The following is a 21038-nucleotide window of genomic DNA, read 5'->3' as shown; positions in this document are numbered from 1 at the left end:
TAAAGGAGATTACAAACTTCATGTTTGTAACATCTTCAGTTTTTGAGTTATAAGTATCCTGATGAAAGGTATTCAACCCCTTTTTCACCCCCCTTAAGGGGATTTTGCGAATACCAAAAATATGCATATTTTTTAGAAAGGAGATACCAAATACCAATTTTTACGTCCGTAAACTTTTCAGTTTTTGAGGTATGGATACACTCATTTAAAAAATTCACCCCCTTAGCGATGAAATGAAATGGCGTGATGAGAACGTCACATACATCCAGCCCCTGTGTTAGCGAAATTAACCAATGATGGTTAAAATTCCCGACCGTGCCGGGAATCGAACCTGCGGCCCCTATTACTAAAGGACAGCACACTGACCATTTAGCCACGGAGTCGGACCTCTTAGCGATGAGATATCCAAAAGTTCTCCCTTAGTGAGCACAAACTCCAGTATAAATTTATCCCCAAAATGTCATTTCTTTATGTCCAGTAGTTTTGGCCCGGCGATGATAAGTCAGTCAGTCCAGTCAGTCAGTCAGTCAGTCAGTGAGTCAGTCAGTGAGTCAGTGAGTCAGTCAGTGAGTCAGTCAGTCAGTCAGTCCAGTCAGTCAGTCAGTCAGTCAGTCAGTCAGTCAGTCAGTCCAGTCAATCAGTCAATCAGTCAGTCCAGTCAATCAGTCAGTCAGTCAGTCCAGTCAATCAGTCAGTCAGTCAGTCAATCAGTCAGTCAATCAGTCAGTCAATCAGTCAGTCAGTCCAGTCAATCAGTCAGTCAGTCAATCAGTCAGTCAGTCAATCAGTCAGTCAGTCAGTCAATCAGTCAGTCAGTCAGTCAGTCAGTCAATCAGTCAGTCAGTCAGTCAGTCAGTCAGTCAGTCCAGTCAATCAGTCAGTCAGTCAGTCAGTCAATCAGTCAGTCAGTCAGTCAGTCAGTCAGTCAATCAGTCAGTCAGTCAGTCAGTCAATCAGTCAGTCAGTCAGTCAGTCAGTCAGTCAGTCAGTCAGTCAGTCAGTCAGTCAGTCCAGTCAGTCAGTCAGTCAGTCAGTCCAGTCAGTCCAGTCAGTCAGTCAGTCAGTAGAGCTCGGATTTCCATGCAAATGCATGTTTTTAAATGAACTAGTCACACTTTACATATATTCGTTTTATTACTTAATGATGCCAAATAACCGTTCTTTCTCCCTGCATGTTTGCATATTTTGGGATTTTCAGGAGAAAATCCATGCATAATGGATATTTCGAAGATTTTGGATTTATTAGCGAATATTTGGACGTATGACTTGCATGAAAATGCCCCTTATGAATGATGGTAAGTGAATTTGGGACAGTTTTTCCATGTTTTACAGTATATCTGACAACCAAAAGAGATCCCATAAACCACTTTCTTATCTGTCGCCTGAGTAAACATTGACGTAAGCCGGAAGGTCTCTGTAGTTCTTAGGAATAAGGTCTCCCAGTTATAAAATGCTATAAATTGAACGTTACTAAATCCAAAACAAGGCCTGGGGCTGATTGTGGATCAGATCACGAGCTCTTAATTTCCAAATTCCGGCTGAAATTAAAAAGGATTGACAGATCCAAACCATCAAGCACATATGACCTAAACAGCATACCTCTTGACTATACAGTAGAGGATAGAAACAGATTTAATGGATTAGATCTAAGAGATAGAGTTCCAGAAGAGCTATGGTCAGAAGTATGGTGTGTTGTTAAGGAGACAGCGGAAAAGCATATTCCAAAAAGAAAAGAACAAGAAGAAGGCGAAATGGTTATCGGGTGAAGCAGAAGAAAGAAGGAAGGCAAAAATCAAAGGGGAAAGATCAAAGATGTCTAAATTAAATGCAGAGTTTCAAAAACTAGCTAGAAGAGATAAGAATGTCTTTCTGAATGAATAGTGCAAGGAAGTTGAGGAAAATAACAGACTGGGTAAGACAAGAGATCTTTACATAAGAATTGGAGACATCAGAGGGAAATTCCAGGCGAAGATTGGAATGATAAAATATAAAAATGGAAAAGATCTTGAAGCAGAGGAGATTAAAGAAAGGTGGAGGGAATATGCAGGCAATTTGTATAGGAAAGATCGGAATACTCCTGATGATAAAGATACTCTGTTGTCAGAGCCAGAACCAGATATGCTAGAAAGTAAGGTCAAGTGGGCCCTAGAAAGTATTGCAAACAATAAGGCAAGTGGTTATGATGGAATCCCAGCAGAACTGTTCAAAATCCTAGGAGAGGATGCTGTGAAAGTGCTACATTCAATATGTCAGCAAATATGGAAAACCCAGCAGTGGCCAAAAGATTGGAAAAACTCAGTGTTCATCCCAATTCCAAAGAAGGGCAGTGCTAAAGAATGTTCAAACTACCGAACAATAACACTTATATCGCATGCTAGTAAGGTTATGCTCAAGATCCTGGAAAATAGGCTCCGGCAGTATGTAGATCGAGAAGTACCTGAAGAACAAGCCGGTTTCCAAGAGAAGACCAATACTTATGCTTTATTGACTATGCTCAAGCCTTTGACTGTGTTGACCACAATAAATTGTGGCAAGTACTCAAGACTATGGGAGTACCAGATCATCTTATTTGCGTTATGAGAAATCTCTACTCTGATCAGGAAGCTACGGTGAGAACGTTATATGGAACAACTGAATGGGCCAAGATTGATAAAGGTGTACGTCAAGACTGCATATTGTCACCTTATTTATTCAACTTATATGCAGAGTATGTGATGAGGAATTCCAAATTAGATGAAACAGAAACTGGAGCTAAAATTGGTGGGAGGCATATAAATAACCTTAGATATGCTGATGACACCACCCTGTTGGCAGAAAGTGAAGAACAACTTAAGTATCTACTAATGAAGGTGAAAGAAGAAAGTGCAAAAGCTGGCGTAAGGTTGAATGTCAAGAAAACAAAAATCATGGCAACTAAACCTACCACCTCCTGGCATATAAATGGTTAAACAATGGAGGTTGTTCCTAGTTTCATCTACTTGGGCTCCAAAATAACTGCTGACGGCGATTGCAGCCATGAAATTAAGAGACGCTTGCTTCTTGGGAGGAAGGCAATGGCCAACGTTGGTAACATTTTCAAGAGTAGAGACGTAACTTTGAGAACGAAGATTCATATATTGAAGGCTATGGTCTTCCCAGTAGCAATGTACGGAAGCGAGACCTGGACAGTAAGAAAGGCTGAGAATAGACGCATTTGAACTATGGTGTTGGAGAAAACTCCTTAGAGTTCTGTGGACTGCGAAGAGATCTAATAAGTCCATATTACAGGAAATCAACCCACGCTGTTCACTGGAAGGTGAAATACTCAGACAAAAACTAAAGTACTTCGGTCGTAGAAAACATGATTCACTGGAAAAGACCTTAATGCTGGGGAAGACTGAAGAGGGCGACAACGGATGAGGTGGATTGATGGCATCGAGGAAGCCACGGCTCTCAATTTAGAAAGACTTGGGAAAATAGTATACGACAGGAAGAAATGGCGCACTTTGGTCTATGGGGTCACGGAGAGTCGAAAGCGACTAAACGACTAACAACAACAAATGACGGAACCGAGCTCGATAGCTGCAGTCGCTTAAGTGCGGCCGGTATCCAGTATTCGGGAGATAGTGGGTTCGAATTCCACTGTCGGCAGCCCTGAAAATGGTTTTCCGTAGTTTCCCATTTTCACACCAGGCAAAAGCAGGGGATGTACCTTAATTAAGGCCAGGCCACTTTATTCCCACTCCTAGCCCTTTTCTATCCCATCGTCGCCATAAGACCTATCTGTGTCGGTGCGACGTAAAGCAATTAGCAAAAAATAAAAAAATAAAAACTAAATGCCGGCTCATTTTTTCTATGTTAGACGAAATAAACACAACTTGTACAGTTCTGCCGCGTTACTGAGATAGCACCTTACTGCACTGAACCTCCCGGAACTCTCGCTCGTCCCGTGTTTGTTATCGCAGCTTCAATCTTTAGCAGGTTTTGAAGACAAGTAGCTGCGTCAAGCTTATAAAAGACTTATTGTGGTGAAAAATGCAGAGACGTACAATTTGACCTCATTTTGTCCCAGATGTGTTCATTTAAGTCACTTCTTGTGGCGTAGAAAAGTCATTTTCTGTGCTTGAAAAGGCGCTGACAGATAAAAAGAATGAGCTTAAATGAAGACAGTTTGCAGAAATTAGATTTTGTATAATGTTTCAAAAGGAACTGAATTTTGATAGTGCATATTTTCCAGTTTATTGTGCATATGTTGAAATTTGATAGTGCATGGATATCCGGGCTCTAATAAGCAGTACCCTTTTTCGGTATCTTTAACTGTCTTATTAAATCACAGACCTAGTAATTTCTACTTATTCCACAAGAAAAGTTGTATAAATACTAAGCATAGAATCTTCTTCTTGCATTTGGCTTACGGAACAGTACTTGGAACATGGAGCAAGTTTGAGCATCGCTGTTGCCAGGACTCCTGGAGCGCGGGATGGAGCAGTTTCTTTTGAACAGGTAATCTGCTCTTTTGTCGCTCAATAGAGACGCGTTCTACCAAAACACTAAAAGTAGCCTACACACATCTAAGGAAAAGGAACTGGCTGCGAAGTAGTTTAATGATGAACGCTTTCCAAGGTTTAGTAAAGAGGATGGAGATGGACAGTGTCAAGAAAGCAAGAAGTCACCAAAGAGGGAAGACAGGAATGCATGACGCGATAATGCGTGAACACCTAAGGGCAGAACACGTTATACACTGGAAAAAGGGTGCATGTTGATCGCAGGACATGAAAGCTAGTCGCGATAAGACAAGTCCGTATTTCAACTGCTGTTCAACTTGTACTCTGAATTTATTTTCAAGGAAGCTCTTAAAGGTGTTGAGCGTTATTTGTTTATTTAGGGTATCGCTTTACAGATACAATGCACACGCACATGATTTTGGAAGACAGAATATATCTTTATGTCCAGGTTGTTTATGTACTAATTGTCTCTGTTAATGTATGATGTACACTGACTGAGCAATAATATCATGGGTTAGCGGAGCACTGATCCGCAGGTGTATTGTCTGCGGACCACACGCCCCCTGTGCCACCGGCAGTTGTATACAACCTGTGAGCAGTGGCTGTGCATGTGACAGCTGTAACATGGAACGTCGTCGTGAGCTGACAGCGTTCGAACGGGGTATGGTGGTCGCCCGACGGATGGGAATGCGATATCGGAAGTGGTGCAGGAATTCGGCTTCACACGATCAACCGTGCGTAGGGTGTATCGTGAATAGTGGAATGCGGGTGTCACCGTCCACAACAGACGAACGACCGGCTGTCCAGCCACCCTCGATGACCATGACCGGCGACATCTGAGACGGATTGTTAATAGTGACAGACGGGCAACCGTGCAACAAATCACGGCTCAATTCAACACAGGCCGTGCTAGACCCGTCTCCGAGTGGACAATCCGTAGGAACATGGGTTCTGTGGGGTATGGGAGCCGGCACCGCACACGGGTGCCACTGTTAACCCAACATCATCGGGCACAACGACGCGCATTTGTCGCCAGTCACCAGGGATGGACACTGTAACGTGATATGATCGCACGAATCATGATTTCAACTGCACCATGCCGATGGGAGGCACCGTGTATGGCTCAGACCACATGAAGTGATGGATCCCGCCTGCCTCGAAAGTGTGGTCCAGGGCGCTGGTGTCTCTGTTAAGGTCTAGGATGCATTTTCCTGGTATGGAATGGGCCCCCTTGTTGTTTTGGAAGAGACTTTGAATAGTACGCGGTATGTTGAGCTGCTTGGAGACCATCTCCACCCATTTTTTGCCTTCCAGCGCCCAGACAGTTCTGCGGTGTTTCAAGATGATAACGCGCCGCCACATCGCTCCCACGTCGCCCGGGAATGGTTCCAGGAACATGCAGCGGAGGTCCAAGGACTGCCATGGCCACCCAGAAGCCCCGATATGAAGCCTATCGAGCATATCTGGGATGTCCTGGAACGCAGGCTCCGTGCCATGGATCCTGCATCCATGAACAGACCAGCATTGGCGGCCGCTCTGCGAACGATCTGGTGTCAGCTGCGTCGAGAGAACTACCAGGGAATTGTCGACTCACTTCCACGGCGTCTCACTGCAGTTCGCAGGGCCAGAGGAGGCCCCACACGCTATTAGGTCACTATCCCATGACATTTGCTAAGACAGTGTACTTTCTTTTCGGACACTCGGTGATAATGTGCTGGATAGTCTGTTTGCACGCACCACAATCACAGTTAGGTTTAGAAATTCTTTTCCAGCATATCAACGAGTGTCCAAAAAGAAAGTTCAGTGGCGACAATGTGTGGCAGAGTTGTCTTCCCCGTCATTCTTTAGATGACTTTGGTATTCTATTCCAGTTGTTACTGGTGGATTTCGAGACCTTAGACTATTCAGATGTCTGCATGTATTGGTAATTATTAATTACTTTTCTGAACTCCCTAAGGAGAGCGTTTGGCTGAGGATAGGTGGACAACATGTATTGTGCAGGTGATGACGCGTATCGTGGTGTTGAACTGCGTGTCTAGGAGGTTAGCTATTCAACCAAACAGGAGCACGGTAGTCGGCAGTCGTAAACACAAGTGCCAGAGCTGTAACTTACAGTTCACCTCCATGTTGTACCACATCAATTCTGGATTCCATTGTTGCAAGTTCTTGCTTTGGATTGGGTGTTACGAAGGTGTTGATTAAAGGAGAGTGTTCTATCTAATGTGACTCCTAGATATTTAGGGAATCCATTATGTTCAATAATTGAACTGCTTCCTCCGTTAGCTGGCCAGGAGTAACGGGGGATCCATTTCCAAACGTAGAGGATAACAGCACTGGCCTTGTGCTATCCAGCAGGAGAATGTCTGGTAGAGAGTTACAGGCCAACTCTCTGAACTATTTGGCTGAGATTGCACCACCTGATGTCAGAAGAGAGCTGGCTGCTCACACCCACTCTACGGATATCAACCTGCTGAAAGGAAGAGCTTCCTAACAACTACTCAACCACTACAAGGAACAGTTGCAAAAGCACGAGTGGCCATGTCTACCTCCTGGCCAAACTGGAAGTCCCTCAGCGAACTGCGAGCTGAAGTTGCAAGAACGAGGGACATTTTCCGACGATGACAGTTCTATGTGATTGTGGCGAATTTTAAACAAAATAGCACCTCTTATGTTGTCGCTTGTGCCCATGCAGATGTTCAGTGAGTGAATTGACTCAAGCTAATTCAAGTGTTCTCGAAGTGGCTGAGTTTTCGGCGGGAACTATTTGAAGTCACTTGATGACTTGTCTAAATTTCATGCTTCTTATTTTGATTTTTCATGTTTCATATTTTGTACTTGTGACACGAATATATATAATTTATTTCTCTCCTACAATGTTGAGCATGGAGAATGGCTGCACGTCGCTGCTGGGTGACGACCGTGTGTTTGTATTCCAGGCTCTGACAGCGAACGGGTGGAACTCGACTACTCGGACGTTCCGGAGAAGCAGAAGGACGCTGCTACGACGCTCTTCGAGACGGTAGCGTCTGTTCTGGGCAGATCGGCCCGCTCCAGACTCAGCCTCTCCTCCAACTTCTACGAGCTGGGCGGGAACTCGCTCAACTCCGTGTACACGGTGACCAAGCTCCGGGACCAGGGGTATGCCATAAGTAAGTATACATTCTCAATTCAACTGCTTAAGGCCTCGTAAAGGCGTGTTCGCTTAACTAGGAAGAACGTCGGTTCTATTCCCAGTCAGGAAGTAGAAAATATTAAGGAGAGAGATTTCCACTTCCGGAGGTGCACAGGTACCAGTTTAATTCCTGGCGGCAAAGAACTAACCACTCCACCCCAACAAGTGCCGAGGTTACGGAGACTTCCACCCCTGTGGCTGGGGGCGGCAGGATATCCCCTGCCTGCCGTAAAAGGCAAATGAACTGGCCCCAGCGACTTTAACTCGGCGACTACGGCGACCTTAGCTGATTCATGGCATTACTTCCAGTTCTTTTCTTTATTTGCGAACTGACCACTGAGGATCATGCTACAGTTTGATTGTTTCTTTGTCTGAAGTTTCCTCTTCCTCCTTCATATGGGCGCTATGCTGTTTCTTCTGTTCATCCATCCAGGCTCTTTCCGTCTTTGCAGTTCTTTCGACTTGAAATCCTTCCAAATTTTGAATCATGGTCCGAAATGTTTTCCTGTCAAACATCTGAACTTCTCGGATATTTGATTTCTTTACTTAATCCATGCCGCCGTTGTCTGCTTGTTCCACAGTCAGTCTGTTGAGTCCATTCTGTGCAAACGTCCGAGAAATGATAATCTCCTTTTTTTCATGGTCTCTGAGATTTTCTCCACATTTTTGTGGACTTCATTGTTGTTCCGAAGTTTTCAGCCGATTTCAGTCTGGACTGGGCCACAGATTTTCTTATTATTCTTCACTCTAGGATCTGAAGCTTCTCCAACTTGTAATTCATCGAGAGGCATTCGCTAGGATACAGGCGTTCTGTTTTTACTACTGTGTTGTAATGCCTTATTGTAGATGTTTTTAGTTAGTCTATAAGCTCTCTCCATTTCTGAGATACGATCGCCTTTCTCTAGTCCGTTCTCTTGTATGGTTTCACCGAGCTATTTGAACTTTCTAACCCTCTGTCTCTTCTTCTTCTTTTCTTATTTACAATTGGCTTCACAGATAGGCGTTATGGCGACTATTATTACTATTAGTGTATGGTAACATACACAAAACAATACAAAGAATAAACAAACATGAACAGGAAGCACAAACTATTAAATACACAATTACAAGATATACACATTATTACATTGAAAACAATCATGCAAGCAAAACGGTTCAAAGAGTTAGATCTAAATTCTCAAGGCAATGTATGGCCTCAGCAAAGTCTTGGCTGGATCCAGCAAATGCCCTTCCAATGCATTCGGTGATAATCTGGTCGATAGTCTGCTTACCTGTACCACTGTAACAGAGTGGAGAAGATCTCACAGTCCATTTAAACATCATTGATCCACATCTCCTGTGGTTAGTACGGACTCTGTTGAGGGCTACCCATGTCTTACAGGGCAAATCAAAGCCACCTCGAAGATTCTTATAATTGAACAGTGTCTGCCATTGAGTCGGAGCTACGCTGTTCCACTCGTGTTTCCAATCAGTTTTTGCATTGAAATCCCTACTAACAAGTTCCTGTGCTGTTTCAATAGGAGGGGATCTTGATTTGAGGCGACTGAATCTGACGTTAACATCTTTATAGATAGGGAGACCAGGATTAGTTAATATCTTGTTGTATTCTCTGACCAAGTTGTTCCATCTTCTAAAGGTTCTATGTGGCTGAGCACTGGCAACCAGAAAAGAGGAGTAGATTTTACTGTGCCACTTATGACACGCATTGTTTCATTCAGGACCGTGTCCACTTTTTTAGCATGAGAGCTGTTGACGGCGATGCGATAGGAAGCGGCCGTTGCTTTAATTAAGGTACAGCCCCAGCATTTTCCTCGTGTGAAAATGGAAAATTACGCATGACCATTTTCAGGGCTGCCGAAAGTAGGGTTCGATGCCAGTATCTTCACAGCTGAGCGACGCTAACTTACTCGATCCACTGACCTGTCGTGGTCAACTCTTTTCTTTTACGTATGGCGGCCAAGGGAGTCTTTCTTTTCAACGCCCTTCGTGATCCTTGGCTTTCTTTGGCCGATACCTTCCATTTTGTAGTGTTAGGGGAGGATGTTTGTCTAATAGCCCTTCCATCCCTTCATGGCCATTTAGGTGGGGGTAGGCCTATAACTGAAAACATATCACTAGATTTTAAAATGCACAGAACGCGCAATTTGTGACTAGCGAAGTAACAGTTTGCACAGTTTTCACATTGAGAGTTTAGTCACCTCAGTTGAGGGAATGGTGGCAGCAGTCAGGTACAAATTACTGTACTGGCCCTAACAGGTTAGAAATGTCGTCTAGCCCGTTATGCCGCTATGAAGTGAGAGTAACATACACTCTAGGGGCTATCTCATAACTGATGTCTATTCTTGCTACCTGCTTCAATAGATTTGCATTCTAAACTATTATTGGATAAAAATTCGGACTCTACATAATATAGTATAACTACGAAATGTATCAGACTGAGATTCGCAGACTTAAATTATAGATAATTTATACTGAGCACTGTGAAGAATGAGGAAAATGTAGCCAAAAATGGAATTTCTCTCGTGATTAAAGAAGGAAACCTAGCGCAGTATCAGAGTAAGCGGCCAATAGATGCACAATTCTTCAGAAAAATGTACGAACTCATTATTTGAAACTTTCAAAGCAATAGCACTTTCAGAGCAAAGTGTATCTACGTTGTGCAAAACTGAAAGCTTCGTAAAGATCGCAGAAGGTGCTTTCGCTTTAGTACAGGGGAATGGAAAACGACGGAAAAAAATCTCCGTCTCCCATATACAGATGCATAGAGCCGCCTCTGCTCGCAATGCAGAGCTGTCGGACCACGGATCAGCCGACACCCACTCTGCATCCGCCGAATCAGTATAGGAACCTCTTGTTACCAGCTCAACCAGTTGGTGGTGGCTGCGACAGCTAATAAGAGCATAAAATATATTTTTAACAGATTTTACTTTGCTATTAACTTAGGTGTATCTGTTTCTAGGCATCACGGACTTCATCTCGGCACAGAACATGGCGCAGGTTCTCGAGCGCATGTACCCGCTTGGCGAGAACGACGACAGCAGCGCGGCTCTGGTGGCAGGAGAGGATATCAGCAAGTACCTGGCAGAGCAATTGAACGACTCTCACAAGGCGGACGTTACGAGGTGGGTACACCATCTCCTAGCAAGATTCGAGCGTATGATGTGCTCTCCAGTAGATTCTAACGTGGATTTTGTTGTACGTGTAGGATCGTTGCTACCAGCTTCTATGAGAAGGCAGACTTGGAGCAGTGGCTGTTGCCCCACATTCACCGCGAGGACTACTCAGATCTTATGGATAAGCTGTGGGATCCCCTCGTGGAGAAGAACTACAGGTACTTTACTGTTAACAAGCTGGCTCTATATTCATTGTTATTGCACTACTCGGATCTTATGGATAAGCTGTGGGATCCCATCGTGGAGAAGAACTACAGGTTAACTGCTTCTTACGTAGCTACAAGTAGCTCTATATTCATTGTTATTGCACTGTGTGTTTGCAGTTTCGTGGTGAAGAGGCCTCAGGGAGATATCGTGGGTGTTGGCCTTAACTTCGACGCTCATGACGAACCTGTTGTGGAGGTCCACAGCAAGCTCACCATTGTGTTCGACTTTCTAGAGTACCTGGAAGGACCCATCAGGTACGCAAACGTAATTTGATTGAAACTACCATTGTTTGAACATTTTCAGCAGTATAAAATTTTGATATCATCAATCATCATTCACGATTGATCTGGATTCAGGGTGTACCAGCCGGTACCGTCATCTGAGGTGGTAGGAGTACAAGACAAGGGTAAATAAATAAAACCGAAACGCCAGGCACATGCAACACACCAAATAAAGGTAAAGGATACCTACACTAGGTTTTACCGCAGAGACCGTGAAACAAAGCTGGTACGGTATAACAATGATTAACTTTAGTTGAAAAAAAACAAAACAAAACAGTTTCTTAGATTAAGTAAAGTGAGTTTAATTCCAAAAGGTTTCTTACGTGGGTTGAACAACGTAAAATGGATATCTTTTGCTGAGAAATGAAGTAATTACATTAGATTAGGCGTAATAAATCATAAGCATAAGTATAGCTTATTCAAATTAATTAAGAGGTTATTTATATTAATTGAGAGCTTATAAAATTCAATTGGGTCGGTCGCCCTAAACCAATAAACAGGGAGACAATGTTTAGAAGTCGATTAAGTATATCCAACATCTATACCTTTAGTGACGCCCGTTCTTAACGTCTGACTTACAAAATGTAGAAGGTTACTCTTCAGTAAATTAGGTACACTTGTGAAGTGTAGTGCCGCACAAGCGTGATAACACAACATCAGAGAAATAAACAGAGATAATGGCGGAAAAGGTTTTAAAAACCCCAAAAGGGACACGTGAATTATTGCACAAGCTGCCAGGGAAATGGTTTTCACCTCTTAAGGTAATAGTTGTACTTCCTCTTAAAACAATAATCACCACCATCTTAAGGTAATTCAGGAATCAACAATCCACAAAATGAGTAAACATTACCATGGCAACCGATGACCAGTCCCACAATAATAGAATTCACATATGAACAAAAGAGAATCTAGAGATAATAAGATTAAATAAAGTATAAGGATAACCCAAAAATGAATTGCAAGAAAGGGGTCGAATCCGAGTAGAGTAACTCGTGCGGGCGTTAAACAATCCAATAAACGTATTTCTTTAGGGTATTATATTAAAACATTAAGTATTTAACAATAACCAAATCATGTGAGTAAGTTAAGTAGTTTCACAAATAAGAAACCCATTTTCACTAATGAAACACGAAGTGACCAAAATGTTTTTTAAACAGTTCACTACCAAGGAACTGGCGACTTTCAAAGGGGCCACTCCAAACACCAAAATACAATGGGAGTAGTAGAACTGTCACTACGGCTCGAAACGATGGATGCAGAGGCTTGAGTTTGCATGACGCTTCCTTACTCACAAGGCTGTACTTAATCCATCCGAGAGAAGAGAAATGTAGATCAGAAAACGTAAAATTAAACTGGAGTTCCTGAGGATGAAAACCATCCTCGCACAAGGATGTTTACCCATTATCCATGACTAGCCCTTCTGACAAGCTCCTGGCCAGACCAAGAAGAAAGAACGAGCTCTGGTTGGCCAGAGACATGTTCAGCGCTGAATAGCGGAAACACAACGTGCCGTGCTCTTTTCAAAATAAGAACGGGCGTTTTACGCTAGGAATATGGGCTCCAGTCACGTAGGAAATAGGAGGAAACACTAAGTGACACAGATTTCAACGCCTTTTGCCAGATCAGAATCAGGGCTACTAAACAGCGCCAGTCGCCCAGGTGACAGATTCCCTACATGTTTTTATGTACTCTTTTCTTAAATAATTTTCGAAGAGTTTGGAAATTTATTGAACATCTCCCTTGGTAAGATATTCCAATTCCTAACTCCTCTTCCTATAAACGCATATTTTCCCCAATTTGTCCTCTCGAATTCCAACTTTATCTTCATATTGTGTTCTTTCCTACTTTTTAAGACAGCACTCAAAACTTATTCGTCTACTGATGTCATTCCACGCCATCTCTCCACTGACAGGTGGGAACATACCACTTAATCGAGCAGCTCGTCTTCTTTCTCCCAAGTCTTCCCAGCCCAAACTTTGCAACATTTTTGTAACGCTGTATTTTTTTTGTGTCGGAAATCACCCAGAACAAATCGAGCTGTTTTTCCTTGGATTTTTTCCAGTTCTTGAATCAAGTAATCCTGGTGAGGGTCCTGTACACTGGAACCATACTCTAGTTGGGGTCTTACCAGAGACTTATATGCCCTCTCCCTTACATCCTTACTACAACCCCTAAATACCCTCATAACCATGTGCAGCGATCTGTACCCTTTATTAACAATCACATTTATGTGATTACCCCAATTAAAGTCTTTTCTTATATTAACACCTAGATACTTACAATGATCCCCAAAAGGAACTCTCGTCCCGTGAACGCAGTAATTAAACTGAGAGGACTTTTCCTATTTGTGAAATTTACAACCTCCCCCGTTTATCACCATACCATTGCCCACCGTCCGTCTCACAACACTAACGAGGTCATCGTCGCCGTAAGACCTATCTGTGTCGCCGCGACGTAAAGCCACTAAAAAAAAAAAGAAACCAGTATTTTTCTGTTGCTCACAATCTTGTAACTTATTTATCAGTCTATACAGAATAACATCATCTGCAAATGGCCTTGTCTCTGATTCCACTTCTTTACACATATCATTGATATATATAAGAAAACATCAAGGTCCAATAATACTGCCTTGAGGAATTCTCCTCTCAATTATTAGAGTTATACCTTCCCCCGCTCTAATTCTCCGAGTTCTGATAGCCACCCATTCAGTCACTCTTTAGTCTAGTCCAGTTGCACTCATTAGAGTAATGCTCGCTTGTTTCAGGGACCAGAAACTGCCTCAAGGCAAGAGGCAAGTGCTGCACAGCTTCATGATGGGCACACACGAGAGCCTCAACTACCAGGAGAATATTGAGGTGATGCAGTTCATGGAGGAGGAGGTCCTGAGGATCGCCAAGTCCAGAGGATTTGCCGGCATCTTCACCACCAACACGAGCCCTCTCACACAGGTAAGAGATGGGCATCGCCTAGTTAGGTTCAATATACAGTATTGATTCAAGAACCACAGGTGATTCTTGACTTTCATCTAAAACACAAGACATGGCACCGCAGGATATCAGTTTTCATTTGTCCCTGACAGACCGCGTAAATTAATTAAAGAAGAAAGAAAGTTGGTGAATTGAAGGTATAGAAGTTGAAAGGGTCAATACACTACTTAGAAGTTATAACTTCAAATAGCACTTGAAGTTAAAAAAAAGGCTCTGTCTCGCACGATGTGTTTGGACAGGAAGGTGTCAAATACTGAATATAGGAAGTAGTTATCACCCCTTTTCTCTCTTTATCCTAGATGTAATAATGTTGCATATTCTAGGACAAACCTGTATCTTTTACTTCAGTATTTTCATGAGTGCATATTATATTTATAGAAAAGAACTAGATGTAATTAGCAGTAAAAACTGCAAAGTAACAAATGGTTGTACCAAACTGTACAGCTAGTAGCAGATATAGCAAGAAACGTAATAAAATACCGGTTAAGAAAGGGAGACGGGAGGGAAACATTGAATTTAGCATACTAACGCCAGATGAAACGTGTAAATGAAAGTTAAAGTGGTGCTTGACAGAACAGGAATGGGCGAATAGCGGGATAAAGAGATTCAGAACGAAGATAGGAAATAGTGTAACAATGTCACGATTAGAGTGAAAGATATTGAGAAGGCAATGGTAATGGCGCAATACAAAACTAAAAGAACATGAGAATTCTGTGGAACTATCAACTAATAAAGCCAACTGAGGAGTGTTGAGTAATGGGGATATATGAAGGAACAAGGGACAGAGAAGGAAACAGTGTTGTCTATACTGTGGAGAAATAATGGTCGAGGCTCGCTTTTTGAGAGTCTGAGGCACTGGGGAAGGATTGTAAAAGAAAAGTAGAAATAGAGAATGAACTCTGACCCACAATATATATATTTTAATCTGATATATTTCTTAAAAAATTAATAATCATCCTTCAATATTTTTACTGCGTATTATTCTGTATCGTTTGAGAAACCACCAGGAAGGAAGACAGGTACACTCTGAACAAAGGAGAGGAAAGAACAAGACAGCCAGGCGATACGCAGTTACTGGGCAAACATCACAACCCTCCCGAACAACACAGTAGTGGTCCTTAGTCGGCCTGTACCCTCCCCAACAACACAGCAGTGGTCTTTAGTCGGCCTGTACCCTCCCAACAACACAGTAGTGGTCCATAGTCAGCCTGTACCCTCCCAACAACACAGTAGTGGTCTTTAGTTGGCCAGTACCCTCCCCAACAACACAGTAGTGGTCCATAGTCAGCCTGTACCCTCCCAACAACACAGTAGTGGTCTTTAGTCGGCCTGTACCCTCCTAACAACACAGTAGTAGTCTTTAGTCGGCCTGTACCCTCCCAACAACACAGTAGTGGTCCTTAGTCGGCCTGTACCCTCCCGAACAACACAGTAGTGGTCCTTAGTCGGCCTGTACCCTCCCCAACAACACAGCAGTGGTCTTTAGTCGGCCTGTACCCTCCCAACAACACAGTAGTGGTCCATAGTCAGCCTGTACCCTCCCAACAACACAGTAGTGGTCTTTAGTTGGCCAGTACCCTCCCCAACAACACAGTAGTGGTCCATAGTCAGCCTGTACCCTCCCAACAACACAGTAGTGGTCTTTAGTCGGCCTGTACCCTCCTAACAACACAGTAGTAGTCTTTAGTCGGCCTGTACCCTCCCAACAACACAGTAGTGGTCCATAGTCAGCCTGTACCCTCCCAACAACACAGTAGTAGTCTTTAGTCGGCCTTTACCCTCCCAACAACACAGTAGTGGTTCATAGTCAGCCTGTACCCTCCCAACAACACAGTGGTGGTCTTTAGTCGGCCTGTACCCTCCCAACAACACAGTAGTGGTCCTTAGTCGGCCTGTACCCTCCCAACAACACAGTAGTGGTCTTTAGTCGGCCTGTACCCTCCCAACAACACAGTAGTGGTCCATAGTCAGCCTGTACCTTCCCAACAACACAGTAGTGGTCCATAGTCAGCCTGTACCCTCCCAACAACACAGTAGTGGTCCTTAGTCGGCCTGTACCCTCCCCAACAACACAGTAGTGGTCCTTAGTCGGCCTGTACCCTCCCAACAACACAGTAGTGGTCTTTAGTCGGCCTGTACCCTCCCAACAACACAGTAGTGGTCCATAGTCAGCCTGTACCCTCCCAACAACACAGTAGTGGTCTTTAGTCGGCCTGTACCCTCCCAACAACACAGTAGTGGTCTTTAGTCGGCCTGTACCCTCCCGAACAACACAGTAGTGGTCCATAGTCAGCCTGTACGAAAGAAGAAGTACTATTTAAATTATTGAACAAGGAATGTGTTACACCGGGAAGAACAACAATATTTTTCCTTATTGTAAAAAATGCATGGAAAAGGGAAAATAAGGACAAATGAAATAAGCACTAAAGGAAATAACGAAGTATGTGATACTGGTTTGTCGTACGACAGAGAGAGAAAACAGGTGGAATAGACAAGTAGTAATACAGAAGTAGTTACAACAAGTATCAAACAAATGGATGCGCTCTACCCGATCCGGAGCTAGGGCATTCTATACAGACCGCCTCGAGGCAATTATGTATATATATTATGATACCGTGGTCGACCGGTTCGAATCCTGTTTTAAGAAGAAACGTTCGACCGCGCTGAGTGGCTCAGACGGTTGAGGCGCTGGCCTTCTGACCCCAACTTGACAGGTTCGATCCTGGCTCAGTCCGGTGGTATTTGAAGGTGCTCAAATACACCAGCTTCGTGTCGGTGATTTACTGGCTCGTTAAACAACTCCTGAGGGGCTAAATTCCGGCACCTCGGCGTCTCCGAAAACCGTAAAAGCATTAAGTGGGACGTAAAGCAAATAACATGAAATAGTTTTTAAAGAAATATATGGGGAATGATGACTGAGCTATATACGCAATTAATTTCTCACGAAAGCGGCCGTGGTTCGAATCCCGGCCAAGGCAACAGTTGACATAGGCTAAAACACCAAGTATCATGGCTACCAACTACAAGCTTACTTGCCTTTTGAACCCGTTATGGCTAAAGTCAGTCAATCTGACATTTGTTATAAGCAAGAGCAATTACAGAAGATTTAAATACCTTGTTCTTCTTCTTCTTATTCTTCTTCTTGGGTGGATTTCTATGTGGTGGCAGAATGGAAAATAATCTTATTTAGTTGTATAAGAATTTCCCCAACACGCGTGTGTACGGGGTTGCAGAAGTAGTGGTAGTTTCTTGACGTATTGCCCCTACTGCTTGTGTGCTTATGCAATTAGTTTTACAGGAGGGTTGAGCGGGCAACCGAACTTAAAACTCCGAAATAATACAAGTGGTAGTTTCTGATCAACTTGTGTGTGTATTATGTGAGATGTTTAATTCTGTTTCAGCAACTGGGCTCGGACGTGTATAAGTACCAGGTGCTACTCGACTACCAAGTGAACAAATACGTCGCCCCTGACGGCTCTAAGCCTTTCGGTGCCGCCCCTGACGAGCAGCGGGCACATTGCTCCTGGAAAACAGTGATGCCCCAGCAGTGCCACAAACTAATGCCAAAATGAAAAAATACACTATTCATTAAAACTGTGTTTATAATAATACAGTCTTCCACAACAATTGCTTTACGAAAGGACTACAATAGTTTGATTATTGTTCATAAAGTGTGTTTTAAGTAGAAAAGGCTCCGAATTTTGAAGGAATTCCTTGCAAAGATAAAATTTCAAATAAACTCTTCTTGCAAGAAAACCTTCATTTAGATTCTTCGTACAGACGGCTGTTTCCAGCTAACTCAAGCACATTTCTAGTGTATTTGATGTTCGGAACAAGAATTCCTTAAACTTCGTGCCTTTTAACTTTTAAAAATTTGACGTTTTTACCATTTAAAGTTAATTGCCCCTGTCAGGAAGTTGATTTCAATATTTCCCATTGAAGTCGCTACTGTAGACTTGTTTAGCGGATAACATATCCTCTAGCCCTTTCTTCGGTTACGTTGCATAAACAATAAAGATCGCATCCCCAAATCTCATTACAAGATACGCTAGGGATAGAGCGTATTTATAAAAGGAAATAAATTTTAATTTTCACCTAAGTTATTTCTGCTCAGAATTCCTGGTTTTGTTGAAGAAAAAGTAGGAAGCGTTGCATGTAGCTTGATTCCTTGTTTATTCACTGACCAAGAAACGTTACAGTTCTGACATGAACTAACTGATTAAAACTGTCCCTAAAGCAATTGTTCTTATCGTTGTTCATTATCTCACGAGGTCTTAGCAGCTGGAGGTCTACGACCAAATATGTGTACCTGTCTCTTGTAGTGTAGTCGTGATCATGTACATAGTCTTTTAGATCAACATTGTATATTAATTGTATTTATAATGATGTATGTTATGCTTATGTGTTCACTTTTATACAGTAAACGAGGCGGCGGAATCTAATGCTGGAATATTTATTTCCCTCTCTCATTTTGTCCTTCCTTACTGAAAAGGGGGTATAACAAACTGTTACCTAACAACAGTTCCGCGATGTCAAGGGAATCCAGTATCGCGGCTGCACGGTCAATTCACACATTTTATTTGAAGAGATATTTGTGATCATTCAATTTTCCCAAGAAGTAATTTAATAATATTCTTGAGGCCACTCTTCCCGGTAATCCTCAGCTCAAACGGAAGTTCAGCTCAAATACCTATGACACGCCTGTCCGACTCAATGTCAGCTTACAGGAGAAGTGTTAAATGGATCGCTGGACTACGGGAACATCCGCAAACGTTTGTAATTGTTGGAAATCCCTATTTTGTCATCCAAACTGTGGAGGTAACTAAAGTGGGGAATGTAATGCGAACTCCTAACTTTACTTGTTAGCAATTTGCTCTACGTCGCACCGACACAGCGTCTTATGACGAAAGTGCTACAAGTGACAACGTTTGCCTGGTGTGAAAGTGGGATAACCTAACCTACCCCAGGTCATCACCATCCATTTTCATCGATGGACCCCAAAGTAGGTATTTGATAACCCCACTTACGTGGAATACATTTTGTCCAGAACTAACTCTAGAGGATCGCAAGAAAGGCAGTTATTATGGACAGACTGACAAGCACTTCGGATGCTGTTTCAATCAAGAATTGAGGGCCAAGAGTAAAAATTAACAATCATGAAGCTACTTTGTAACCATGTTCTAAATCTTAACCGGAGTTTACGAATGGCAAGGAGCTCTGTTTGTTACATGGAGAGGAGCATAAGTTAGCAGGCTGTCGGATGTTGGAATGCGAAGTAGTGGAGAAGTAGACTAGCCCGCCCTTCACTACTGTTGTGAGAGTTGTGTACCCCCAATGCTTATAGCACACACGTTGAGTTTCTGTAAGCTTGCATGCTAACCTGTTAAACAAATATCCACAGTCATTCGACCGGCTCAGGAATGCCTTCTAGTGGCAGTGTCGCACTCTATTGGAGACTGTTGCTGGAGTGAAAGATGACAGGGAAAATTGGAGTACCCGAGGAAAAACCTGTTCCACCCCACTTTGTCCAGCACTAATCTCACATGAAGTGACCTGGATTTGAACAACGGAAGCCAGCAGTGAGAGGCCGGCGTGTTGCCGCCTGAGCCAAAGAGGCTATGCTAAGCTATTAATACCTAGAATTCCCGGTCCTAGTTATAATATAGTGGAGAGTGAAAACTTCCCAGGTGATGGAGCAACTGCGAAAGAAACCGCCAACTCCGATACTTTGGTCACCAAAACATCAATTCTCTAGAAGGTGTCAACTAAAGCAAAACCTGAACCTTCAGAGATTTGAGTATTATTTCACTAACATCGGCAAGTTGATATCCAAACTACAGAATGTAGAATAACGGATTGCTGTCAGAGGGAATGAAGCGGGCTGAGTAGCTCCACTTGGCTTAGTCCGGTTGAACCAAAATACGTTTACTGCCACTCCTTGTTGCACCTTGGCGTCTCAGACAAGGAGTTAATGGCATGTAAAATCAATAACGTTATTATCGATATTACGGAGCAACCGTCACCCAACATGAAAATGTACTGAGCAGCTTTAAGGTCTGGTGGTGGTGATTATTGTTGTTTTAAGAGGAAGTACAACTGGGCGACCATTCTGTATATAACACTAATCAGAGGGGAAGCTGAAAGGAGTGTGACACTCCGGAAAATGAAGATATCGACCAAAGGAGGTACAGGGCCACCAAGGGTGTGAAAATGAACAAGAGCCGACCAAGGGAGGTCGGATAGGATAGATGAAGGTGAGGAACCTGGCACAAGTAAGTGGAAGCAATGCGAGCTAAGGGCCCCATGATTGCCAATCCACTCTCGCAAGTTGAGAGCTCCTCGGAGCCCTTTTAGTATCCTCTCACGACAGCAGCGCTGCCGTGGGTGATATTCTTACGCCCCTTGCACAGGCGGATAATAGCGAAGAGATTGGCACAGGTAAGTGGAATCAATGGTACACCCCGTACGGGTCCCGTGGTAGAGAACCCCTCACAGTATTCCTCTTAGTCAGACTATACTCACAATCTTGAAGAATACGCCACTGAATTACCACGCTGTCCAAATACGTATGATCATCCATTCAGCTTTTACCACATCGAAGGTGTTCGCTTTGATTTAAATGAAGTGAACTTAAGTGATCAATGCAGTGACTCCTTCATAATTCCCTGCTCATTATGCAATTTTAAAGTTTACTTTTAGCATTTTTTAAAATTATTATTATTATTATTATTATT

At 43.1% G+C, this 21038-nt stretch overlaps 1 protein-coding gene across 2 annotated transcripts in view; it reads left to right on the top strand.

Annotated features, from left to right (window-relative positions):
• The window catches only part of LOC136882137 (beta-alanyl-bioamine nonribosomal peptide synthetase ebony), a 184125-nt gene extending 165379 nt beyond the window's left edge, over positions 1–18746 (top strand). For both annotated transcript variants that reach the window (XM_067154680.2, XM_067154681.2), the window contains exons 10-15: positions 7421–7633; positions 10616–10778; positions 10862–10987; positions 11153–11290; positions 14082–14265; positions 17706–18746. In XM_067154680.2, coding sequence (XP_067010781.2) covers positions 7421–7633; positions 10616–10778; positions 10862–10987; positions 11153–11290; positions 14082–14265; positions 17706–17876 — 995 coding nt within the window. In that variant the 3' untranslated portion in view covers positions 17877–18746. The remainder of the gene's footprint in view (positions 1–7420; positions 7634–10615; positions 10779–10861; positions 10988–11152; positions 11291–14081; positions 14266–17705) is intronic.
• Positions 18747–21038: the final 2292 nt, after the last annotated feature.

Source organism: Anabrus simplex, chromosome 10, assembly GCF_040414725.1.
Source record: "Anabrus simplex isolate iqAnaSimp1 chromosome 10, ASM4041472v1, whole genome shotgun sequence".
Classification (NCBI taxonomy): Eukaryota; Metazoa; Arthropoda; class Insecta; order Orthoptera; family Tettigoniidae; genus Anabrus; species Anabrus simplex.
Note: the sequence above shows the minus strand (reverse complement) of the source record. Positions and strands in the feature narration are given on the sequence as shown.